General features: G+C 42.4%; 1 protein-coding gene across 2 annotated transcripts; it reads right to left on the bottom strand.

The window, feature by feature from the left end:
* Positions 1–1467: 1467 nt before the first annotated feature.
* Positions 1468–27338, bottom strand: LOC139535941 (annexin A4-like). 2 transcript variants are annotated; one of them, XM_071335933.1, is made up of 13 exons: positions 27254–27338; positions 21838–21884; positions 17534–17621; positions 9433–9527; positions 7775–7888; positions 7498–7588; positions 5306–5385; positions 4988–5044; positions 3271–3364; positions 2880–2975; positions 2085–2143; positions 1845–1967; positions 1468–1740 (listed from the first exon to the last, which is right to left on the bottom strand). In XM_071335933.1, exons 2-13 carry the CDS (start codon positions 21844–21846, stop codon positions 1687–1689), a joined length of 960 nt encoding a protein of 319 aa, XP_071192034.1. In that variant the 5' UTR covers positions 21847–21884; positions 27254–27338; the 3' UTR covers positions 1468–1686. The 2 variants fall into 2 exon arrangements, with proteins under 2 accessions (XP_071192034.1, XP_071192026.1); XM_071335925.1 differs by lacking the exon at positions 27254–27338 and adding an exon at positions 23619–23703.

The raw sequence follows: 27338 nt of genomic DNA, 5'->3' as shown, positions 1-27338 counted from the left end.
CTTTCTCCCCTCAGACCTCACGGTCACTGAAAAACTTAAATTGAAGATCTTTTTATTTTTTTTGCTGATGGTATTGACCTTATAATCTCATGTGAATTAAATGACCATAGAATAACTATTCACATCTCATCATGGGGTTAAGCTGCAGTTATGTTAAATTAGGCGGCAGTTTTCTCAGTACAGAGAAAATCTTGCTTTTTGTCTTCATCTTTTGAATAGACTAGAGAGTCTTACGCTTCATGCTGTATGTCTCCTCTGTGAAGGAATTCAAATCAAGTGTTTTCCTGTCTGGCTTCCCTTTCTAAGACATGTTTGTCTTAGTGGTTATTGTACCCCGACATGGAACACCAACCTGGGTATCCATCACCTAGTATAAAGATGGACATACAGTATCAACCCCATATTGTGTGAAGTGGAGACACGATATGGTGTAATTACCAGTGCTGGTTAACACTGGATCATCCAGCTGCAGACACCAAACCCTGTTGGAAATGTGTTGTTCTGGCTATTTGTGTCAACAGGATGTTGACTGTAGGTGTGATAGGGCGGTGGTCTGATCAGTTTCATTACAATAGCCTGTATAACAGCCTGGACTTGGAACTTGATATATAGGAACCTCACAGAGCACTAAAACCCAGATATGATTCAAAACAACCCAAACAAAACCCCAAATTCCCATTGAGCTTTGGCATTGTGAAAACAAACCACAAAATATGCTTATAGAATGAAGTTAACTAGGTGTATACTGATGAAATTCCTGTTAAATTCCCAACAAGGGTGTGTACTTGTACAAAAGCTTGTATTCAAGACAATTTACCATATAGAATGATGCAACTGTTTCCGAAGTCATGCAGTTTAATATTTTAACAGTATAAGGTCTCTCTTCTCGGAGCCAGTGAAGTGATCCACCAACTGTAACGCTTATGGAATAACCTTTAGTTTAGACCTAACAAATAAACTACAAATTATGTTTCCAGCCACCTAAGATTGCTCTAAATGCAGCTTCTCTGTTTCGGGAACTCTTAACTCGTTCCTGAGTTTATCCCACACCAGAGAATGGTAACGGCTCCACCCCATGGTATTAACAGGTACTACCACATCTTCCCTTATGAAGGATTCAACATTACAGCGTTTGATTCTCACAACTCTCTGTGATTAGGCTGTAGGCGTATGAGGACCTGGGTGAAATGATTAACTACATACTTAATTTTCTTCCAAATCAGACTAACATCCAAATAAGTCAAATGACTCAGAGCTGACTCAACAAACGAGCCATTCAAACAAATTAATTAAATGGACTTCAATCAGTCAGAGATGAAAATGTCCTTCTGCTGAGACAGAGGTGGAAGGCAGAGGTCAGTAAGGTCCATATTTTATGCTTCCTGAGATGTGTGGCAACAGCTCTCTCTAAACAACAACAAGAATTAAAGCTGCAGCAGGGGATCAATAAAGACATGCAGGCAGCTGTAAAATGTCACTTGTCTTTGGTTTAATTAGTAATACAAACTGTGAAAAAAGGCATCATGGTTAGTCTCTGAAATGTTTGGGCCACAGAAGAGCTGAGGATATTGAGAGAGCTGGAAGCAAAGGAAACGGCAGATAGGAGAGGCACCAATGGTGTTGTTGCAGAGTGCAGTTGTTGCAGAGTGAAGTCATCGTTGAATGATGTCCTAGACGTTCAATGCCCTACTCTCCACACAACTCCAGCAAGATTTTGCGGTAATCTCCAGATGAGTCTCCCTTAACAATACACACACACTCGGATTACTTCAAGATAACAGAAAGAAATGGGCACAAATCTACATTTTAAATCATTACTCAATCTCTAGTGACCAGGGTCTCACATTGATGAAGGAATGGAGAGTCTTCCCATACGCCTTAGAGAACTCGGTCTTAATGTCCAACATGTCAATTTCGGCCCGAGCCACCATGATTCTAATCAGGATGCTGTCTGTAGTTCCCAGACCCTGAGGAGACAGGAGGGAGGGAACTGTCAACATTCTGACAAATTCTGTCTGATAACCCACAAGTGTAGGCAGATATGCACACTTCATGGGAGAGTACGTAAAAAAAAAAGGCTTCACCTTCATGGATTTGTATAACCGCTCTGCAAAGAATGCTGGCTTGTTTCGGAGACACTTCACTGCAAAAAATAAAAAAGCGATATATCAGGCATGGCAGCTGAACAAGATTTAGTTTCAAATGAGTATTATAAACTGGGTGGTTCGAGCCCTGAATGCTGATTGGCTGACAGCCATGGTATATCAGACCGTATACCACGGATATGACAAAACATATATTTTTACTGCTCTAATTACGTTGGTAACCAGTTTATAATAGCAATAAGGCACCTCTGGGGTTTGTAGTACATGGCTAATATACCACGGCTAAGTGCTGTATCCAGGCACCTTAGTTGCATCGTGCCTAAGAACAGTCCTTAGCTGTGTATATTGGCCATATACCACACCCCTCGTGCCTTATTGCTTAATTATAGCACTGTGCCCTTAGTCTGGTTCAGGATACTCTTTATGTTCTTATTTTCATCAGAACTGATCTGACTCTCAGTCAAGGCTTATCCCACTTGGCACAGATGTCAGTTCAACGTCTAGTTTTGATTTACATTTGGTTGAGTTGTCAACTAATGTGAATTCATCGTGAAATCAAGTAAAATGTAGTTTTAAAAAAAAGTTGGTTTTAAAAGTCGGTTGGGAAAGAAAATGTCATACATTTTCCACGTTGATTCAAAGTCATCACAGTGAATTTTTCGGTTGAAATTACGTGGAAACATCGTTGATTCAACCAGTTTGACCCCCAATGGGATCTGTCTTCAGTACATTATTACAAGAGGCAGTGAAACAAATTGGATCCGTCGGACAGACCTATTGCCAGGAAAACATCCTCCAGAGAGCCAGACATCTCCCTCTTAATGCTATCCTCGATGTCCCTCCCAGAGATCTTCTGATACTCCTCAAACACTGAGGGAATGAGAGAGGGGCAGAGAGATGTGGAATCACTGTTTGAATGAGTAAGCTGTTATAAAATATTTGTTCCCCAAATCACCACAAGAGGACAGCAGAACTGTGTCTGTACATTAATTTCTGTAGTAAAATCAATGTGGAAGTATACATTTTCTTTATTAAATTAGAGCACTGTAAAGAGTAATAAACAATTTGAATGTTGCACTGAATCATAAAACAAAGGGCAAATTCGATCACTTCCCACTCCCAAAACAAGATCTAACAAACTCCGCTATAATGTGGGGGCAATTACCTCGGAGTAGGTGGTTTCTGTTCCTCACACAGAGCACAGTGAGGAACTTGACCTCATCTGTTCCCCAACAAGCCTCCCCAGCCTCGTAGATATCCTGAGAACCCACAGCAAAAGCATTTCACAAACCCAAAAGTACAATCTCCGAACACTGACTGTTTTTGGGACATACAGTGCCTTCAGAAAGTATTCACACTCCTTTACTTTTTCCACATTTTGTTGTGTTACAAAGTGGGATTTAATTGTGATTTTTTTTGTCAATGATCTAAACACAAAGTGGAAGACAATTTTTAACATAATGTAATGTAAAAAATAAAACACTAATATATCTTGATTGGTATTCAACCCCCTGAGTCAATACATTTGGCAGCAAATATAGCTGTGAGTCTTTCTGGGTAAGTCTAAGAGCTTTCCACAAAAATTGTCAAAGACTCCAACCACCCTAGTCATAGACTGTTCTCTCTGCTCCTGCACGGCAAATGGTACCGGAGGACTAAGTCTAGGTCCAAGAGGCTTCTAAACAGCTTCAACCCCCAAGCCATAAGACTCCTGAACACCTAATCAAATGGCTACCCAGACTATTTTGCATTGCATTTTTTTAAACTGCATTGTTGGTTAGGGGCTCGTAAGTAAGCATTTCACTGCAAGGTGTACACCTGTTGTATTCGGTGCATATAACTAATACAATTTGATACCTGGATTGTGCAAAATTTGCCCATTATTCTTTTCAAATTTCTTCAAGCTCCGTCAAATTGGTTGATCATTGTTAGACAACTATTTTCAGGTCTTGCCATAGCTCTTACTTCATTCTGTTTGAAAGTCTAACTCAGCCACATGAACTGTCTTTGTAAGCAACTCCAGTGTAGATTTGTTATTTTTGAGGTTATTGTCCTACTGAAAGGTGACTGAACCAGGTTTTCCTCTAGAATTTTGCCTATGCTTAGCTCCATTCCGTTTATTTTTATTATGAAAAACTCCCCAGTCCTTAACGATTACAAGCACATACATAACAGTTACTGCTATCATTGAAAATTACGAGCGGCATGCCGTAATGTGTTGTATTCGATTTGCCCTAACCATAAAACATTGTATTCAGGACAAAAAGTGAATTGCTTTGCTACTTTTTTTTGTAGTATTACTTTAGTGCCTTGTTACAAACAGGATGCATGTTTTGGAATATTTTTATTCTCTACAAGCTTCCTTCTATTCACTCTGTCAGTTAGGCTAGTATTGTGGGGTAACTACAATGTTGCTGATCCATCCATCACAGCCATTAAACTCTAACTGTTTTAAAGTCACCATTGGCTTAATGGTGAAATCCCTGACCGGTTTCCTTCCTGTCCGGCAACTGAGTTAGGAAGGACGCCTGTAACTTTGTAGTGACTGGGTGTATTGATACACCATTCAAACTGTAATTAATAACTTCACCATGCTCAAAGGGACAGTCAATGTCTGCTGTTTTTATTTTTTACCTATCTACCAATAGGTGCCCTTATTTGCGAGGCATTGGAAAACCTCCCTGGTCTTTGTGGTTGAATCAGTGTTTGAAATGCACTGCTTGACTGAGGGACCTCAAAGATAATTGTATGTGTGGGGTAGAGAGATGAGGTAGTCATTATAAATCATGTTAAACACTATTATTGCACATTGATCCTGATATGCCAGCATGTGCTACTGAGTTAGACAGAGCCAGATCACTCCTCTGGGTCCATATCCTCACCTTAGCATCCTGCACAGCCTGAGTCTCATTCACAGTGTTGCTCTCATCTCGCCCTGCCTGTCAGTCAAAGCACAGAGGCAGAGGCCATGTTAGCAATGAGTCAGACAATGACATGATCATTACCTAGTTATAAGAGACCTCTAAAAACTACAAATCATCCACTGTGTTAAACTGTACATAACGATGAAGTGAAGGAGGACAAACTATTTCCCTTACAACAATCCATGTACTGTAGTTCTGTTTGCTTTCCTTTGATTGTTGGAATGTGAAGGTGAACCAGGTGTGCATTTAGAGCGATCAATACTGGAAGATTCTCACCGTGAGCAAAGAGACCAGAACCCTCTTGAACATTCCAGAAGTATCAGCCTCAATATCATCCTCCAGGCTCTTCCCATGTTCTGTCGTCACATGATTGAGTAAAAATAAGTAGAAGTTATGAATGATCTAAGACCCAGTGGTGTGACTAGGCAGTTCTAACCACAACACTTGAAACGGTTTGTGAACACTCTTGTCAATAGCTTTGGCAGGTAACAAAAGTTTAATGTTGCTGTATAGAAAACAATAATAATTCTCATACACTCTAAAGAGGACTAGACACCGATATCTTATATCAGATTTATTCGTTATACACAGTGATCAATACTAAGGTATCGACTTGTACCATACACCACATGTGATAAATGGGCTGCATTTACAAAGGCAGTCCAATTCGGATATTTTTTCCACTAATTGGTCTTTTGACCAATCACAGATCTTTTTCAGAGCTGATCTGATTGGTCAAAAGACGGAAGTTTAAATACACTTAGGTTGGAGTCATTAAAACAAGTTTAACCACTCCACAAATTTCTTGTTAACAAACTAAAGTTTTGGCAAGTCGGTTAGGACATCTACTTTGTGCATGACACAAGTCATTTTTCCAACAGTTGTTTACAGACAGATTATTTCACTGTATCACAATTCCAGTGGGTCAGAAGTTTACATACACTGAGTTGACTGTGTCTTTAAACAGCTTGGAAAATTCCAAAAAATTATGTCATGGCTTTAGAAGCTTCTGAAAGGCTAATTGTCATCATTTGAGTCAATTGGAGGTGTACCTGTGGATGTATTTCAAGGCCTACCTTCAAACTCAGTGCCTCTTTGCTTGACATCATGAGAAAATCAAAAGAAATCAGCCAAGACATCAGAAAAGAGATTGTATACCTCAACAAGTCTGGTTCATCCTGGGGAGCAATTTCCAAACGCCTGAAGGTACCACGTTCATCTATACAAACAATAATACGCAAGTATAACCACCGTGGGACCACACAGCCATCATACCAATCAGGAAGGAGACGCGTTCTGTCTCCTAGAGATGAACGTACTTCGGTGCGGAAAGTGCAAATCAATCCCAGAACAACAGCAAAGGACCTTGTGAAGATGCTGGAGGAAACAAGTACAAAAGTATCTATATCCACAGTAAAACGAGTCCTATATCGACATAATCTGAAAGGCCGCTCAGCAAGGAAGAAGCCACTGCTCCAAAATCGCCATAAAAAAGACAGACTACGGTTTGCAACTGCATATGGGGATAAAGATTGTACTTTTTTGTAGAAATGTCCTCTGGTCTGATGACACAAAACTAGGACTGTTTGGCCATAATGACCATCGTTATCTTTGGAGGAAAAAGGGGTAGGCTTGCAAGCTGAAGAACACCATCCCAACCGTGAAGCACGGGGGTGCCAGCATCATGTGGGGGTGCTTTGCTGCAGGAGGGACTAGTGCACTTCACAAAATAGATGGCATCATGAGGCAAGAAAATTATGTGGATATATTGAAGCAACATCTCAAGACATCAGTCAGGAAGTTAAAGCTTGGTCGCAAATGGGTCTTCCAAATGGACAATAACCCCAAGCATACTTCCAAAGTTGTGGCAAAATGGCTTAAGGACAACAAAGTCAAGGTATTGGAGTGTCCATCACAAAGCCCTGACCTCAATCCCATAAAAAAAAATTGTGGGCAGAACTGAAAAAGCGTGTGAGCAAGGAGGCCTACAATCCTGACAGTTACACCAGCTCTGTCAGGAGGAATGGGCCAAAATTCACCCAACTTATTGTGGGAAGCTACCCGAAACATTTGACCCAAGTTAAACAATTTAAAGGCAACTCTTCCAAATACTAATTGAGTGTATGTAAACTTCTGACCCACGGGAAATGTGATGAAAGAAATAAAAGCTGAAATAAATCACTCTACTATTATTCTGACATTTCACATTCTTAAAATAAAGTGGTGATCCTAACTGACCTAAAACAGGGAATCTTTTCTCAGATTAAATGTCAGGAATTGTGAAAAACTGAGTTTAAATGTGTTTGGCTAAGGTGTATGTAAACTTCCAACTTCAACTGTGTGTGTGTGTGTGTGTGTGTGTGTGTGTGTGTATATATATCTGATTCGGCTGCCTGTTTAAAACACAGCACTCTTACACAGATGGAGATTCAATACATTGCACAGAGAGGCTGTGTACTGTGATGTACCTTTCATGTAGACCTCCGTGATAGCTCTAATTTCAGCATTTGTCCTTGAGGCCAGGATATCAATGAGAGCAGCCTCCTCTGTTCCAGAACCCTAGCATTCAGTAAAAGAGATGTGGAGAGATATGTAAATACTTCATTGAGTAGTGTTAGGCAACACATGGGTGGTGGATGAGGTGAATAGCCCCATACAATGTCAATAGCTCTGAGACGTACAGTATTGAAAAGTGTTACATATATCCCCATTGTGACGGTCTCCCTGGCAGTAATAACCTCTGACCTTTATAGCGGTCCTCAGCTCGTAAGCGTCATACTTAGGAGCGATCATCAGGAGGCCCAGCACCACTTTCTCAGTGTTCCCCGTCAGCTCTCCCTGCAGATCATCTGCCAGGTCCTACAGGGGCATTACACAGACATTTAAAATGGGTCCAATGGACACAATCCCCTGCCTAGCGCTCAACTTAGCATTCACGATTTCTCAATACACTCATATCTCAGATTGTTTAAACTAGCACATTATAGATAAAATTCAACTACCAGAAGGGTGTGGCTGCAGAGGAGTTGAACACACGACGCAGCTAGTAAAGCGTGACCTCGTCTGTCTGGGTGTCCCCACACACTGTATGTCTCCCTGTTTCTGACCAGGCCGATTCCACTAGCAATATTTGCCCTTCCCCTTGGCAAGCATTCTCATTCAACCATGGGTCTAGATAACTTTAATTTATTTTATTGTATTTTACCCCCCAATTTCGATCTTTTCTCATCGCTGCAACTCCCCAACGGGCTCAGGAGGCGAAGGTCGAGTCATGCGTCCTCCGAAACATGACCCGCCAAACCGCACTTCTTAACACCCGCTCGCTTAACCCGGAAGCCAGCTTCACCAATGTGTCGGAAGGAAACACTGTTCACCTGAGAACTGAGATCAGCCTGCAGGCGCCCGGCCTGCCACAAGGAGTCGGTAGGGCGCGATGAGCCAAGTAAAGCCCCCCGGCCAAACCCTCCCCTAACCTGGACGACGCTGGGCCAATTGTGCGTCACCCTAAGGGGTCTAGATAACTTTATCAACAATTCATTTTATGCCAGACCACATGACAGCTCCTATCTCACTGTTTCAGTAGGGCAGAAGGTAGCCTAGCTGTTTGAGTGTAACCCGAAAGAAAGGTTGCTGATAAGGTGAAAAAGCTGTTGATGTGCCCTTGAGGGGTGCTGTTCATAATGGCTGAGACATTGTTTCAGGGAGAGTGGGAGAGTGAGATAGGCAAAAAACACATTAACAATTCACACATATAAATTCCACACTTGTACATGTGAAATAGTACAGATAAGCACCCACCAGTAGAGTAAACATTGATCAGACTTCCCTTTCGGTTTTAAATGTCAAGTTATTATTTAACATAGAGTGTCACTCTGTAATCTTCCTACTTCACTTAAACACACAATGCAGTATCCTGACTGAAACTGGTCTTCAACCCTCATGAGGAGTATTATTCACCTAATCTTTGAAGGTAGATAATCCTCTCTCTATCCTCTGTCCACAACACCATCTGTTTGTAAGAGTTAATGATGAACCCGAGGCACCAACTGTCAGCACAACGTAAACATTAACACCAGACAGACACCACCACACCCATAGTAACACAAAACCACACACCAGGAACGAAGATGATAAATGTAACTATTTACACAATCCCTGCATACTCCTGCCATGCACTTGAACTATATCTAATATAAGAATATCTAAATAGTCTTCCTCAATTACTGGAGCTGGCATTGTTTGGCTTTGGAAAACTTAAGAATAGTCTGATAATTCAAACTGGGATATGAGAAATGTCATAAACACAGGTATTGTCCATTGCCTACGCAACGGTCTTCGTCCCTCAACCAGTGCAGGGGGAATCGTCGTGCTATCTGATATAAGTAAAAATGAACACTTATTACCTTCCCCACGGTCAGCTTGTAAGCCTCCTTGATGCGTTGCCTCTGAGCAATGGTACGACGTGCCAGGACCTCAATGACAGCTGCCTCATCAGTGCCTATAAGAAAACATCAGAGTAACATTACTGTATACCTTCACATTATAATGCTGCATTATAAGATAAAATAACTTGCTATTGACAAAACAGCATCGATCACCATTGCAATTAAGAATACAAGATTTCACACATTGTTTGAGATGTCAATGTTAAAACTTGACACTGACAGAACTTTGACATTAAATGGCACTTGTCCATAGTGTGGCTGCATTTTCAATATAAATAATGGACAGAAATATCTCCCTGATATCACAGCTATAAAAAGCGCTCAACCAGAGTTCAACATGAATGCTGAACTGACACACTTCCTGTTCCCAAGCTCCTCCCCTTGGTCCCATGGGCATAGCTGTTTCTCGATGTATATGTGCCATCGGTTTCTAATACATCTCAGAGTCAGGTGAAGCATCAGCATTCCAAACATGGTGCCAAGATTCACCCATTTAGAGACAAATTGTGCAGGCTTTATACTATTGTAAAGGCTTTTAATTTAATTTTTTTAAAGAAAATAATGTTTTATTTTCTTACAATGGTCAATGTTTTTTCTGCATTGTACAGCATAGAGACCGGTACAGATACACAATATATACAGTACCAGTCAAAAGTTTGGACACCTACTCATTCAAGGGTTTTAATTTATTTGTACTATTTTGTAGAAGTTTCACATTGTAGAATAGTGAAGAAATTACAATTATGAAATAAGACATATGGAATCATGTAGTAATCCAAAACGTGTTAACAAAACATATTATATATATATATATATATATATATATATATATATATATATATATATATATACTGCTCAAAAAAATAAAGGGAACACTTAAACAACACAATGTAACTCCAAGTCAATCACACTTCTGTGAAATCAAACTGTCCACTTAGGAAGCAACACTGATTGACAATACATTTCACATGCTGTTGTGCAAATGGAATAGACAAAAGGTGGAAATTATAGGCAATTAGCAAGACACCCCCAATAAAGGAGTGATTCTGCAGGTGGTGACCACAGACCACTTCTCAGTTCCTATGCTTCCTGGCTGATGTTTTGGTCACTTTTGAATGCTGGCGGTGCTCTCACTCTAGTGGTAGCATGAGACGGAGTCTACAACCCACACAAGTGGCTCAGGTAGTGCAGCTCATCCAGGATGGCACATCAATGCGAGCTGTGGCAAGAAGGTTTGCTGTGTCTGTCAGCGTAGTGTCCAGAGCATGGAGGCGCTACCAGGAGACAGGCCAGTACATCAGGAGACGTGGAGGAGGCCGTAGGAGGGCAACAACACAGCAGCAGGACCGCTACCTCCGCCTTTGTGCAAGGAGGTGCACTGCCAGAGCCCTGCAAAATGACCTCCAGCAGGCCACAAATGTGCATATGTCAGCATATGGTCTCACAAGGGGTCTGAGGATCTCATCTCGGTACCTAATGGCAGTCAGGCTACCTCTGGCGAGCACATGGAGGGCTGTGTGGCCCCACAAAGAAATGCCACCCCACACCATGACTGACCCACCGCCAAACCGGTCATGCTGGAGGATGTTGCAGGCAGCAGAACATTCTCCACGGCGTCTCCAGACTCTGTCACGTCTGTCACATGTGCTCATGTGCTCAGTGTGAACCTGCTTTCATCTGTGAAGAGCACAGGGCGCCAGTGGCGAATTTGCCAATCTTGGTGTTCTCTGGCAAATGCCAAACGTCCTGCACGGTGCTGGGCTGTAAGCACAACCCCCACCTGTGGACGTCGGGCCCTCATACCACCCTCATGGAGTCTGTTTCTGACCGTTTGAGCAGACACATGCACATTTGTGGCCTGCTGGAGGTCATTTTGCAGGGCTCTGGCAGTGCACCTCCTTGCACAAAGGCGGAGGTAGCGGTCCTGCTGCTGGGTTGTTGCCCTCCTACGGCCTCCTCCACGTCTCCTGATGTACTGGCCTGTCTCCTGGTAGCGCCTCCATGCTCTGGACACTACGCTGACAGACACAGCAAACCTTTTTGCCACAGCTCGCATTGATGTGCCATCCTGGATGAACTGCACTACCTGAGCCACTTGTGTGGGTTGTAGACTCTGTCTCATGCTACCACTAGAGTGAGAGCACCGCCAGCATTCAAAAGTGACCAAAACATCAGCCAGGAAGCATAGGAACTGAGAAGTTGTCTGTGGTCACCACCTGCAGAATCACTCCTTTTTTGGGGGTGTCTTGCTAATTGCCTATAATTTCCACCTTTTGTCTATTCCATTTGCACAACAGCATGTGAAATGTATTGTCAATCAGTGTTGCTTCCTAAGTGGACAGTTTGATTTCACAGAAGTGTGATTGACTTGGAGTTACATTGTGTTGTTTAAGTGTTCCCTTTATTTTTTTGAGCAGTGTATATATATATATATATACAGTGGGGAGAACAAGTATTTGATACACTGCCGCTTTTGCAGGTTTTCCTACTTACAAAGCATGTAGAGGTCTGTAATTTTTATCATAGGTACACTTCAACTGTGAGAGACGGAATCTAAAACAAAAATTCAGAAAATCACATTGTATGATTTTTAAGTAATTAATTTGCATTTTATTGCATGACATAAGTATTTGATACATCAGAAAAGCAGAACTTAATATTTGGTACAGAAACCTTTGTTTGCAATTACAGAGATCATACGTTTCCTGTAGTTCTTGACCAGGTTTGCACACACTGCAGCAGGGATTTTGGCCCACTCCTCCATACAGACCTTCTCCAGATCCTTCAGGTTTCGGGGCTGTCGCTGGGCAATACGGACTTTCAGCTCCCTCCAAAGATTTTCTATTGGGTTCAGGTCTGGAGACTGGCTAGGCCACTCCAGGACCTTGAGATGCTTCTTACGGAGCCACTCCTTAGTTGCCCTGGCTGTGTGTTTCGGGTCGTTGTCATGCTGGAAGACCCAGCCACAACCTATCTTCAATGCTCTTACTGAGGGAAGGAGGTTGTTGGCCAAGATCTCGCTATACATGGCCCCATCCATCCTCCCCTCAATACGGTGCAGTCGTCCTGTCCCCTTTGCAGAAAAGCATCCCCAAAGAATGATGTTTCCACCTCCATGCTTCACGGTTGGGATGCTGTTCTTGGGGTTGTACTCATCCTTCTTCTTCCTCCAAACACAGCGAGTAGCGTTTAGACCAAAAAGCTCTATTTTTGTCTCATCAGACCACATGACCTTCTCCCATTCCTCCTCTGGATCATCCAGATGGTCATTGGCAAACTTCAGACGGGCCTGGACATACGCTGGCTTGAGCAGGGGGACCTTGCGTGCGTTGCAGGATTTTAATCCATGACGGCGTAGTGTGTCACTAATGGTTTTCTTTGAGACTGTGGTCCCAGCTCTCTTCAGGTCATTGACCAGGTCCTGCCGTGTAGTTCTGGGCTGATCCCTCACCTTCCTCATGATCATTGATGCCCCACGAGGTGAGATCTTGCATGGAGCCCCAGACCGAGGGTGATTGACCGTCATCTTGAACTTCTTCCATTTTCTAATAATTGCGCCAACAGTTGTTGCCTTCTCACTAAGCTGCTTGCCTATTGTCCTGTAGCCCATCCCAGCCTTGTGCAGGTCTACAATTTTATCCCTGATGTCCTTACACAGCTCTCTGATCTTGGCCATTGTGGAGAGGTTGGAGTCTGTTTGATTGAGTGTGTGGACAGGTGTCTTTTATACAGGTAACGAGTTCAAACAGGTGCAGTTAATACAGGTAATGAGTGGAGAACAGGAGGGCTTCTTAAAGAAAAACTAACAGGTCTGTGAGAGCCGGAATTCTTACTGGTTGGTAGGTGATCAAATACTTATGTCATGCAATAAAATGCAAATTAATTACTTAAAAATCATACAATGTGATTTTCTGGATTTTTGTTTTAGATTCCGTCTCTCACAGTTGAAGTGTACCTATGATAAAAATTACAGACCTCTACATGCTTTGTAAGTAGGAAAACCTGCAAAAGCGGCAGTGTATCAAATACTTGTTCTCCCCACTGTATATATATATATATATATATATATATATATATATATATATATATATATATATATATATATTGTTGATTCTTCATTGTAGCCACACTGCCTTGATGACAGCTTTGCACATTCTTGGCATTCCAAGATGAATCCAGCTTCATCTGGAATGCTTCTCCAACCGTCTTGAAGGAGTTCCCACATACGCTGAGCACTTGTTAGCTGCGTTTCCTTCCCTCTGCGGTCAGACTCATCCCAAACCATCTCAAATGGGTTGAGGTCGGGTGTTTGCGGAGGCCAGGTCATCTGATGCAGCACTCCATCACTCTCCTTCTTGGTCAAATAGCCCTTACACAGCCTGGCGGTGTGTTGGGTCATTGTATTGGTTTCTTTGTAGCAATTCAACCTTGAAGGCCTGATTCACACAGTCTCCTCTGAACAGTTGATATTGCAATGTGTCTGTTACTTGAACTCTGTGAAGCATTTATTTGGGCTGCAATTTCTGAGGCTAGTAACTCTAATGAACTCATCCTCTGCTGCAGAGGTAACTCTGGGTCTTTCTTTCCAGTGGTGGTCCTCATGAGAGCCAGTTTCATTATAGCGCTTGATGGTTTTTGCGACTGCACTTGAAGTTCTTGTTCAAAGTTCTTGAAATTTTCCAAATTAACTGACCTTCGTCTTAAAGTAATGATGGACTGTCATTTTCCCTTTGTTTATTTGAGCTGTTGTTGCCATAATATGGACTTGGTCTTTTACCAAATATGGCTATATTCTGTATACCAACCATACCTTGTCACAACACAACTGATTGGCTCAAATGCATTAAGAAGGAAAGAAATTCCACAAATTAACTTAAGGCACACCTGTTCCAGGTGACTACCTCATGATGCTGGTTGAGAGAATGCCAAGAGTGTATAAAGCGGTCATCAAGGCAAAGGGTGGCTACTTTGAAGAATTTGAAATATAAAATGTATTTTGATTTGTTTAACACTTTTTTGGTTACTACATGATTCAATGTGTGGTATTTCATAGTTTTGATGTCTTCACTATTATTCTACAATGTAGAAAATAAAGAAAAACCCTTGAATGAGTAGGTGAGTCCCACATTTTGAATGGTACTGTACATCAGCAAGGCAACGATAATGCAATCCTAACTTTCAAATAGAACAAGAGAAAGGCAAAATACTGTAAAGGCTACAGATGAGTCAAGTATACTGGAGTGTAGAAAGAAAGTACTCAGGGCACAATTAGAGGAATAAATGAGATCAAAATGGAAAGTACAGGAACTACAGTCGTGTAGGGCGCCTGTATTGAGGTCTAGAAGAAATACAAATTGTGACTGCACTTATAGTGCCTTCGGAAATAATTCAGACCCCTTGACTTTTTCCACATCGTTTTATTTAATCCAAAAGTAACAATTTCCTCAGCAATCTACACATACTCTATAAAGACAAAGCGAAAACAGTTTTAGAAATTTTAACAAATGTATTAAAAACAAAAAACAGAAATACCTTATTCATGTAAGTATTCAGACCCTTTGCTATGAGATTCGAAATTGAGCTCAGGTACAGTTGAAGTCGGAAGTTTACATACACTTAGGTTGGAGTCATTAAAACTCATTTTTTTAACCACGCCAAATTTCTTGTTAACAGATTATTTCACTGTGTCACAATTCCAAAGGGCCAGAAGTTTACATACATTAATTTGACTGTGCCTTTAAACAGCTTGGAACATTCCAGAAAATTATGTCATGGCTTTAGAAGCTTCTGATAGGCTAACTGACATCATTTGAGTCAATTGGAGGTGTACCTGTGGATGTATTTCAATATCCAAATACCTGAAGGTACCACGTTCATCTGTACTAACAATAGTACGCAAGTATAAACATCATGGGACCACGCAGCCGTCATACCGCTCAGGAAGGAGACGTGTTCTGTCTCCTAGAGATGAACGTACTTTGGTGCGAAAAGTGCAAATCAGAACAACAGCAAAGGACCTTGTGAAGATGCTGGAGGAAACAGGTACAAAAGTATCTATATCCACAGGTACAAAAGTATCTATATCCACAGTAAAAAGAGTCCTATATCGACATAACCTGAAAGGCCGCTCAGCAAGGAAGAAGCCACTGCTCCAAAACCACCATAAAAAAGACAGACTACGGTTTGCAACTGCACATGGGGATAAAGATCATACTTTTTGGAGAAATGTCCTCTGGTCTGATGAAACAAAAATAGAACTGTTTGGCCATAATGACCATCGTTATCTTTGGAGGAAAAATGGGGAGGCTTGCAAGACGAAGAACACCATCCCAACCGTGAAGCATGGGGGGTGCTTTGCTGCAGGAGGGACTGGTGCACTTCACAAAATAGATGGCATCATGAGGCAGGAAAATTATGTGGATATATTGAAGCAACATCTCAAGACATCAGTCAGGAAGTTAAAGCTTGGTCACAAATGGGTCTTCCAAATGGACAATGACCCCAAGCATACTTCCAAAGTTGTGGCAAAATGGCTTAAGGACAACAAAGTCAAGGTATTGGAGTGGCCATCACAAAGCCCTGACCTCAATCCTATAGAAAATGTGTGGGCAGACCTGAAAAAGTGTGTGCGAGCAAGGAAGCCTAGAGAAAACCTGGTACCATTCCTATGGTGAAGCAGGGTGGGGATGTTTTTCAGCGTCAGGGACTGGGAGACTAGTTTGGAATGAGGCAAAGATGAACAGAGCAAAGTACAGAGATTCTTGATGAAAACCTGCTCCAGAGCACTCAGTACCTCAGACTGGGGCGAACGTTCACTCTCCAACAGGACAACTGTTAAGCAGAGTTCTGTCTGTACTTTGCTCTGTTCATCTCTGGTCACCTCACTGACCAAGAATCTGATGGTCACTCTGACAGAGCTCCTCTGTGGAGTTGGGAGAACCTTCCAGAAGGACAACCATTTCCAAGGAATTTATTGAAACACAGGGGGAAGATGGAGTGCAGGCCAAGGGAAGCTCGGGCAGGCAGGAAACCAGGTGCCGAGGCAGAGGCTGGAGCGAGAGGGGTTGGGACAGGGTAAGAAGATCCAGAGCGGAATCCAGGGGAGAAGTAGAGTGGGGAATCCAGGGCAGAGTAGCAGGATAAGGAGATGTGAAACTGGAGACAGGGACCAGAGTCAGAGCGTGTAGAATGAGCAGAGATTACAATCTGGCAGGACTGAGTATTTGTAGAGGTCTTGATTATGGAAGAGGTTGCAGCTGGTGGGGATCTGCTCTGACTCCAGCACACCTGTCTCCACCCATACAATCACACACACAGAGACAGAGAGACAGAGAGACAGAGAAACAGAGAAACAGGTCAAGGAGACACAGGATGAGCAGTAGAGGGCGTGGCAGGAGCAGATGGAACAACAACGACCCTAAGCACACAGCCAAGACAACGCAGGAGTGGCTTCGGGACAAGTCTCAATGTCCTTGAGCGGCCCAGCCAGAGCCCGGACTTGAACCTGATCTAACATCTCTGGAGAGACCTGAAAATAGCTTTGCAGCAACGCTTCCCATTCAACCGGACAGAGCTTGAGAGGATTTGCAGAGACGAATGGGAGAAACTCCTCAAATACAGGTGTTCCAAGCTTGTAGCATCATACCCAAGAAGACTTGAGGCTGTAATCACTTCCAAAGGTCCTTCAACAAAGTACTGAGCAAAGGGTCTGAATACTTATGTAAATGTGATATTTCAGTGTTATTTTTTATAAATTAGCAAAAATATCTAAATACCAGTTTTTGCTTTGTCTTTATGGGGTACTGTGTGTAGATTGATGAGGAAAGAAAATTATTTAATCAATTTTAGAATAAGGCTGTAACGTAACAAAATGTGGAAAAAGTCAAGGGATCTGAATACTTTCCGAAGGCACTGCATAGCATACTGTATAACAGGAAGGTAGGTTGGGGCTTTCATGGAAAGGACAAACTATTTTAGGATATAACGCTTTCTGAGAAGAAAAAAAAGTGATACTAACGCACACATCCGGCCTATCTGACACCTCATTACGATCACTCACCAGCCCCCTTCATGGCTCCTCTCAGACGGTTCACATCCTCCTCTACATTGAAAGCAGTGGCTTCAACCACGGTTCCACGGTTGCCAATCTACAGTGGGAGAAAGTTACATGGCATACGTTTAAACGGCCCATGCATTGGTATCGCAGTCACTCTCCCTTGTAGTTTGAGACATAAGCTATGGGTACACACACGCACAAGCATACACATCTCAAAAGGTTCAGTAACAGTGATACATTTATTTTCTATATCTAACACAGGAGGTTGGTGGCACCTTGGGGAGGATGGGCTCGTAGTAATGGCTGGAGTGGAATGCTACATGTTTGATGCCATTTCATTCGCTCCATTGCAGCCATTATGAGCCGTCCTCCCCTCAGCAGCCTCCACTGGTATCTACTGTTTACAGTGTATGCCAGACTACCTCATCTGCTCTATGGCTGATATTTTCAAAAAGCAGGCTTGTCAGTTAGCCTACAGCAGTAAGGATTTTGTGTTTTTAGGGCCTATTTCCATCACCCATCTTTATGCAAACTTGAATTAATACACTGTTGATACAGCATCTACCCCCAAGCTATAAGACTGCAGAACAATTAATCAAATGGCCATCCAGACTATTTACATTGACCCCCCCCCTCTTTGTTTTTACATTGCTGCTACTCAAGTTTATTATCTATGCGTAGTCACTTTACCCCTGCAGTACCTACATGTAGAAATGACCTAGACTAAGCTGTAGCTATTTTCTTAATTCTATTTCTTTAACTCATTGCAGCCGACGTGAGTAAAACATTTAAACGTGTTAACCTTCACAAGGCTGCAGGCCCAGACGGCATCCCCAGCCGCGTCCTCAGAGCATGCGCAGAACAGCTGGCTGGTGTGTTTATGGACATATTCAATCAATCCTTATCCCAGTCTGCTGTTCCCACATGCTTCAAGAGGGCCACCATTGTTCCTGTTCCCAAGAAAGCTAAGGTAACTGAGCTAAATGGCTACCGCCCCGTTGCGCTCACTTCTGTCATCATGAAGTGCTTTGAGAGACTAGTCAAGGACCATATCACCTCCACCCTACCTGACACTCTAGACCCACTCCAATTTGCTTACCGCCGCAATAGGTCCACAGACAACACAATCGCAACCACACTGCCCTAACCCATCTGGACAAGAGGAATACCTATGTGAGAATGCTGTTCATCGACTACAGCTCAGCATTTAACACCATAGTACCCTCCAAACTCGTCATCAAGCTTGAGACCCTGGGTCTCGACCCCACCCTGTGCAACTGGGTACTGGACTACCTGACGGGCCGCCCCCAGGTTGTGAGTGTAGGTAACAACATCTCCACCCCGCTGATCCTCAACACTGGGGCCCCACAAGGGTGCGTTCTGAGCCCTCTCCTGTACTCCCTGTTCACCCACGACTGCGTGGTCATGCACGCCTCCAACTCAATCATCAGGTTTGCGGACGACACTACAGTGGTAGGCTTGATTACCAACAACGACGAGACGCCCTACAGGGAGGAGGTGAGGGCCCTCGGCGTGTGGTGTCAGGAAAATAACCTCACACTCAACGTCAACAAAACAAAGGAGATGATCGTGGACTTCAAGAAACAGCAGAGGGAGCACCCCCTTATCCACATCGACGGAACAGTAGTGGAGAGGGTAGTAAGGTTTAAGTTCCTCGGCGTACACATCACGGACAAACTGAATTGGTCCACCCACACAGACAGCGTGGTGAAGGCGGCGCAGCAGCGCCTCTTCAACCTCAGGAGGCTGAAGAAATTCGGCTTGTCACCAAAAGCACTCACAAACTTCTACAGATGCACAATCGAGAGCATCCTGTCGGGCTGTATCACTGCCTGGTACGGCAACTGCTCCGCCCACAACCGTAAGGCTCTCCAGAGGGTAGTGAGGTCTGCACAACGCATCACCGGTCCAGGACACCTACACCACCCGATGTCACAGGAAGGCCATAAAGATCATCAAGGACAACAACCACCCAAGCCAATGCCTGTTCACCCCGCTATCATCCAGAAGGCGAGGTCAGTACAGGTGCATCAAAGCAGGGACCGAGAGACTGAAAAACAGCTTCTATCTCAAGGCCATCAGACTGTTAAACAGCCACCACTAACATTGAGTGGCTGCTGCCAACATATTGACTCAATGGAAAAATGTATGTAAAAAAATGTATCACTGGCCACTTTAAACAATGCCACTTAATATAATGTTTACATACCCTACATTACTCATCTCATATGTATATACTGTACTCTACCATCTACTGCATCTTGCCTATGCCGTTCTGTAACATCACTCGTTCATATACAGTGGGGCAAAAAGGTATTTAGTCAGCCACCAATTGTGCAAGTTCTCCCACTTAAAAAGATGAGGCCTGTAATTTTCATCATAGGTACGCTTCAACTATGACACACAAAATGAGAAAAAAAAAGTAGGATTTTTAATGAATTTATTTGCAAATTATGGCGGAAAATAAGTATTTGGTCAATAACAAAAGTTTCTCAATACTTTGTTATATACCCTTTGTTGGCAATGACAGAGGTCAAACGTTTTCTGTAAGTCTTCACAAGGTTTTCACACACTGTTGCTGGTATTTTGGCCCATTCCTCCATGCAGATCTCCTCTTGAGCAGTGATGTTTTGTGGCTGTTGCTGGGCAACACGGACTTTCAACTCCCTCCAAAGATTTTCTATGGGGTTGAGATCTGGAGACTGGCTAGGCCACTCCAGGACCTTGAAATGCTTCTTACGAAGCCACTCCTTCGTTGCCCGGGCGATGTGTTTGGGATCATTGTCATGCTGAAAGACCCAGCCACGTTTCATCTTCAATGTCCTTGCTGATGGAAGGAGGTTTTCACTCAAAATCTCACGATACATGGCCCCATTCATTCTGTCCTTTACACGGATCAGTCGTCCTGGTCCCTTTGCAGAAAAACAGCCCCAAAGCATGATGTTTCCACCCCCATGCTTCACAGTAGGTATGGTGTTCTTTGGATGCAACTCAGCATTCTTTGTCCTCCAAACGCGACGAGTTGAGTTTTTACCAAAAAGTTCTATTTTGGTTTCATCTGACCATATGACATTCTCCCAATCTTCTTCTGGATCATCCAAATGCTCTCTAGCTAACTTCAGACGGGCCTGGACATGTACTGGCTTAAGCAGGGGGACACGTCTGGCACTGCAGGATTTGAGTCCCTGGCGGCGTAGTGTGTTACTGATGGTAGGCTTTGTTACTTTGGTCCCAGCTCTCTGCAGGTCATTCACTAGGTCCCCCCGTGTGGTTCTGGGATTTTTGCTCACCGTTCTTGTGATCATTTTGACCCCACGGGGTGAGATCTTGCGTGGAGCCCCAGATCGAGGGAGATTATCAGTGGTCTTGTATGTCTTCCATTTCCTAATAATTGCTCCCACAGTTGATTTCTTCAAACCAAGCTGCTTACCTATTGCAGATGCAGTCTTCCCAGCCTGGTGCAGGTCTACAATTTTGTTTCTGGTGTCCTTTGACAGCTCTTTGGTCTTGGCCATAGTGGAGTTTGGAGTGTGACTGTTTGAGGTTGTGGACAGGTGTCTTTTATACTGATAACAAGTTCAAACAGGTGCCATTAATACAGGTAACGAGTGGAGGACAGGGGAGCCTCTTAAAGAAGAAGTTACAGGTCTGTGAGAGCCAGAAATCTTGCTTGTTTGTAGGTGACCAAATACTTATTTTCCACCATAGTTTGCAAATAAATTCATTAAAAATCCTACAATGTGATTTTCTGGATTTTCTTTTCTCATTTTGTCTGTCATAGTTGAAGTGTACCTATGATGAAAATTACAGGCCTCTCTCATCTTTTTAAGTGGGAGAACTTGCACAATTGGTGGCTGACTAAATACTTTTTTGCCCCACTGTATTTTTATGTACATATTCTTCATCCCTTTACACTTGTGTGTATAAGGTAGTTGTTGTGATTTTGTTAGGTTATATTACTTGTTAGATATTACTGTATGGTCGGAACTACAAGCACAAGCATTTCTCTACACTCGCATTAACATCTACTAACCATGTGTATGTGACAAATAAAATTTGATTTGGTTAAAGGCTTGTAAGTACGCATTTCACGGTAAGGTCTACACCGGTTGTATTCGGCGCATGTAACAAATACAATTTGATAAGAAAATAAACTCCAAGACTAAGCAAACAAAACCTAATTCAAATGTGAGCATGCATGCAAATGTATGAAAATGTTGACCACTATCATTCCTAGTCCAGTCACAAAGCGTACTACAGTACACACGTTGGGTGCTGGGACTTACCGCTGCCATTGTAGAGTTTCAAAACTTAATCAAGAGAGATGGGAAATCTATGAAAAGAAAAATTGTTATTACTTCTTAGGATTCTTAGTAATGCGTTCTTCATTGAACAATGTGGTGAGCTTTGAAAGCAGATGAAACAGCATTGCTCTCTCATTAATACTGTATGCAGTTGTGAAAGGTTCTTCAGTAAAAATACTTTAAAGTACTACTTAGATCATTTTTTGGGGTATCTGTATTTTACTATTTATATATTTTAAAAACTTTTATATTCCTAAAGAAAGTAATGTACATTTTACTCCATATATTTTCCCTGACACCCAAAATGACTGGTTACATTTTGAATGCTTAGCAGGACAGAAAATGGTCCAATTCACACACTTATAAAGAGAACAACCCTGGTCATCCCTACTGCCTCTCATCTGGTGGACTTACTAAACACAAATGTTTCATTTGTAAATGATGTCTGAGTGTGCCCCTGGCTATCCATAAATTTAAAAAAGAAGATTGTGTCTTCTGGTTTTCCTAATTCAAGGATTTCTTTATTATTCATACCTTGACTTTTGATACTGAAGTATATTTTAGCAATTACATTTACTTCTGATACTTAAGTATATTTAAAACCAAATACTTTTAGACTTTTCCTCAATTAGTATTTTGCTGGGTGACTTTCACTTGAGTAATTTTCTATTAAGGTATGTTAACTTTTACTCAAGTATGACAATTGGGTACTTTTTCCACTACTGACTGTATGCGATTACCCAAAACACATTTCATCATCCAGTCTTCCCAGTGGAACAATCTTCACAGGTCAACTAATTACACACACACCTGTAATTAGACTACTCAGTAAGAGAGGGCCAGTGGGTATTTAGCTAGTGTTCTATTCTAAGAGACCAACTTTACCCACTGAAACAATTCTCACAACAGCTCCCAGAAAGTCCAATTGAGACAAAATACATCAGTCTCTGGGCAGGGCATATTGCCTCAGGCGGTCAGTTTATGTTTATAATGATTCTAATAATATAGGGAGCCTACAATCTTTATAGTCCCACTTCAAATGCAAAAATATATATTTTAGTCCAGGAGTGTTATCCATATTGTGCCGCTGGAACATTAGCCAAGGATAACAACTCTTTCACTGTATACATCTGGTCCGTTAAGCCTGCTGCGTTATGTTAGTTTGGGGTGAAAATACTTGGTACAACAAGAACCCTTTTGACATCTGCCTCTGCCTCTGTCCCACTGCCACATCAAAACATAAGAAATAGCCTACTAGATATACAGTACATTCTTTCATTGTGATCACCCCTGCACATTATGCGGATAATGCTGATGGTGCATTTAGAGCACCTTTTACGTCAAAATGACCATTAACCCACTGGAGTAAATGCAACCAATGAAATGCAGTTCACAAAATCACCACTATGCAGGCACTACAAATCTTTCGTAAATATAGGTAAATATGGAGACATTGTTACCCAACACAGTTCTTATAATTGTTTGTTAGTTGTTTCCAAGTTTCCCTGATTGTGGGTGTAATGTTAAGGACCAATTAAATCAACTCAACAATAGGTCTCAGGAAGCGATGCCTGTCAGCTAGCGGCCAGCAATGGAAGAATAATTTCTGAGGTTTAGTTTATGTTCGAGACACACCCTTGAATGTGTCAGAAATACTATTCTAAAGCTTCTAGTAAAAAAACAAAACAAAGAAAACACGAATCTATAGCTTATTTGTGTCTATTTTAACCTCATCCTAAAATGACAGTAAAATATTTACTTACAAATGAGGAAGAATGGAGTGGTGACAAAACGGAACTTTTCTGAGAACGGAAGGTCGGCTTTAAAACGCAGCCCAGTGGCTGACACAGAAAGGTTTTCGGTCCCACCCTTTCATACTTACACTAGCGCAGGTCACATTATATTTCACAGTCAAGAGCTTAATCTCTCTCTTAATGGTACCTTGGCCTTTTGCTTACCACCTAGATCTCTCTGCAACATACTTATTGTATTTTATTTGTATTATGCTACAAGAGGACAAATAGCCAGTCATCCCATATACTAGATTGGAATATACAAATAGGGGGGAAAAGTTTATTTCATTAACCGGGTTCACATACAACCATTTCATGCGGATGAATTACCTGACGCATGAAAAAGTGATGTAAACATGAAATGCCGGTACAATTTATAAATGCTGACAGAAAATTGTTGGATCTTTGTGTCGGTTAAATGTATAATGTAAGAATGGCGGTGGAAACGCCTTCATGCGCCAATATTGATATAAAAACCAGAAGTAATAGTGGAGTCACACGATGATATGATGTGTTGTTAATTGGTAGAGAGGTGTTGCTTTATTTGTTTTTCAAACCAGGTTTGCGGAAGGTATTCAGACCCTTTTACTTTTTCCACATTTTGTTACATTACAGCTTTATTCTAAATGTATATAATGAAATATTTTCCTCAACCTACACACAATACCCCATAATGACAAAGAAAACCAGGTGTAGACATTTTTTCAAATGTATTACAAATAAAACGCATAAATATCACATTTACATAAGTATTTAGACCCTTTACTCAGTATTTTGTTGAAGCACCTTTGGCATTGATTACAGCATAGAGTCTTCTTGAGTATGACGATATAAGCTTGGCACACATGTATTTGGGCATTTCTCCCATTCTTCTCTGCATATCCTCTCAAGCTCTGTCAGGTTGGATGGGGAGCGTTGCTGCACAGCTATTTTGAGGGCTCTCCAGAGATGTTAGATAGGGTTCTAGTCTGGCCTCTGGCTGGGCCACTCAAAGACATTCAGAGACTCCTGCGTTATCTTGGCTGTGTACTTTGGGTTGTTGTACTGTTGGAAGGTGAACCTTTGCCCCAGTCTGAGGTTCTGAGTGCTTTGGAGCAGGTTTTCATCAAGGATCTCTCTGTACTTTGCTCCATTCATCTTTGCCTCGATCCTGACTAGTCTCTCAGTCCCTGCCGCTGAAAAACATCCCCACAGCATGCTGCCACCACCATGCTTCACGGTAGGGATGGTGCCAGGTTTCCCCCAGATGTGACGGTTGGCATTCAGGACAAAGAGTTCAATCTTGGTGTCATCAGACCAGAGAATCTTGTTTTTCATGGTCTGAGAGTCTTTAGGTGCCTTTTGGCAAACTCCAAGCGGGCTGTCATGTGCATTTTACTAAGGAGTGGCTTCCGTCTGGCCCACTCTACCATAAAGGCCTGATTGGTGGAGTGCTGCAGAGATGGTTGTCCTTCTGAAAGGTTCTTCCATCTCCACAGAGGAACTCTAGAGCTCTGTCAGAGTGACCATCAGATTATTGGTCACCTTCCTGACCCTTCTCCCCCAATTGCGCAGTTTGGCCGGGTGGCCAGCTCTAGGAAGAGTCTTGGTGGTTCCAAACTTCTTCCAATTAAGAATGATGGAGGTCACTGTGTTCTTGGGGACCTTTAATGCTGCAGAAATATTTTGGTAAAATTCCCCAGATCTGTACCTCAACACAATCCTGTCTCTGAGCTCAAGACAATTCCTTTGACCTCATGGCTTGGTTTTCGCTCTGACATGCACTATTTCTTCTTCAATGAGGTTTAATTGTGGTTGATATCCAATATGTTGCATTACTGCCACCTAGTTGACTGAAGTACAACTCCCTTATACTTTGCTTGAAAAAATAAATACATAAATACCCTACCATCTAACACTACACTCACAAAAAAATTCAAAAAAAGAAATAAAAATAACATCACCCCACTCCACTATTTAAATTTATTTAGCCCAACCTCAATGCCAACAACCTGAAAGGATGGGACAACACCACGTAACACACCCGGTAACTCTTCTGATGTCAAGTCTCGCACATCCAAATACCTCTCTGCAGCTGCCACCACAACCTCAAATTTTCTGCGACTGACCTGCAGTACAGTTGATAACCATTGCTATAAATGCTAAAAATCCAATCTTACTGAAACATATCACTTACTGGCCTATCCCTCTGTACTGGTACAGATCTTTTACTCACACTACTCCCTCCCCCTTGACCCATCTTCCTCTACTTTCTTCATTGCCTCAGCATACAACTTTTGCACTACTCTAACTCTGGAAACCTCAACATGCCTCTCTTGCACGGGACATTTCTGATCCCCAGCCCCATGGGCACCCCTATAATTAACACATACCACTACTTTCCCCAATGATACATATTTATTTGTCTCATGCCCTTCTGCACACTTCTCACACCTAGGAACCTCCCGACTACACACTGCCTCCACATGACCATAAGCTTGACACATGTAACAACGTGATGTATTCGACACAAAAGCTCATACATCTTAACATCACTTTGTCGGGCAAAGACACAACATTAAAACTCAAAAGAACAGACAATGACTCTGTTTCACCACCCTGTCTGCGTCGCACCAAACGACGAGCATCACAAACATCGGGAATCTTCCCCTTCAGTTGGTCAACATTTACATTTACTGCTACCCCAGTAATCACTTCTTTCAATGGCGCCCTTTTGAGAGGGGAAGAATTTACATTTCTTGCATTCATTTAACGCCGAGCGCCTTCTCCCTCTGACCAGCAGAAACACAAACAATTATGACAAGACCACTTCTGGTTACACTCACCGTACCCAATTCTGTTTCCACACACCCTGAAACCACAAATGGATCAGCCAAAAGGCAAGGGTCCACTTTTTCCAAAAACTTCACTCCATCGGTCTTCATCCTGACCCTCAGTGCAAGCCAATGGCCACAGAGAACTTCACCACACCTAACACCTCCGATACTTCGCCCTCATTCACACAATTTATCCTCCTGACTTCAGCTCACTGCTTACACTTTTTACCATTCTTCTTTAACAAACCATCTCCCTTTTTCCAGACATTTTTAACTGAGTCAAGTTCACAGTCTTCCTCCCTCTCTCGCTTAGACCTCTTCTGCCACTCTTTCCCCCCTCCAAAATCATAATAAACACTGACGACTAAAATATGTTATTATTATTAGGGGGGGGGGGGGGGGGTTAAAAAACGAACCCCCAAAAGTAATTCAACAGGTTATTCGAGGAACCATTAAAATGGGTTCTTAGAAGAACTTATAGGGGTTCCCCCCACAGTTTCAATTTGTAGAACCCCTAAAGGATACTCGAGGAACCTTTTCTTTTTAGAGTGTATGATAATACTGAACTTCTCCTGACACAACTTGTTATTACTTTCTCAAGGGACGCCATTTAACCGGCTGTCAATCTCCGTACAATCAGCACGAACCCTTCGGGATGTAGCGTTCAACAGTACATCCCACTTATAATGCAGCTGCTTCGTCTTAATTTCTTCATCAAAAGCTACCGCGAAGCTTTTCAATTTCAAACAAGCGCGCTCTTCCAACCACCATCCCGTGTCGTTCGCTCACCACATGTGATTCAGCCTGCCTTCTCTATGAAAATGAATCCTGATGATGAACCAACATCTTCTGAACCAAATCCACATTCCTCTGA

This window comes from Salvelinus alpinus, chromosome 1 (genome assembly GCF_045679555.1).
Source record: "Salvelinus alpinus chromosome 1, SLU_Salpinus.1, whole genome shotgun sequence".
In the NCBI taxonomy this organism is placed as follows: domain Eukaryota; kingdom Metazoa; phylum Chordata; class Actinopteri; order Salmoniformes; family Salmonidae; genus Salvelinus; species Salvelinus alpinus.
This window is presented reverse-complemented; position numbering and strand designations above follow the sequence as displayed.

What these genes read in the sequence shown, in the direction of transcription:
- LOC139535941 (XM_071335933.1), bottom strand. An exon ending in AGGCTGTGCAGGATGCTAAG is followed by an intron (nt 3,365 to 4,987) that starts GTGAGGATATGG and finishes GTGGGTTCTCAG; the next exon opens with GATATCTACGAGGCTGGGGA. An exon ending in GGTTATACAAATCCATGAAG is followed by an intron (nt 1,968 to 2,084) that starts GTGAAGCCTTTT and finishes CTGTCTCCTCAG; the next exon opens with GGTCTGGGAACTACAGACAG.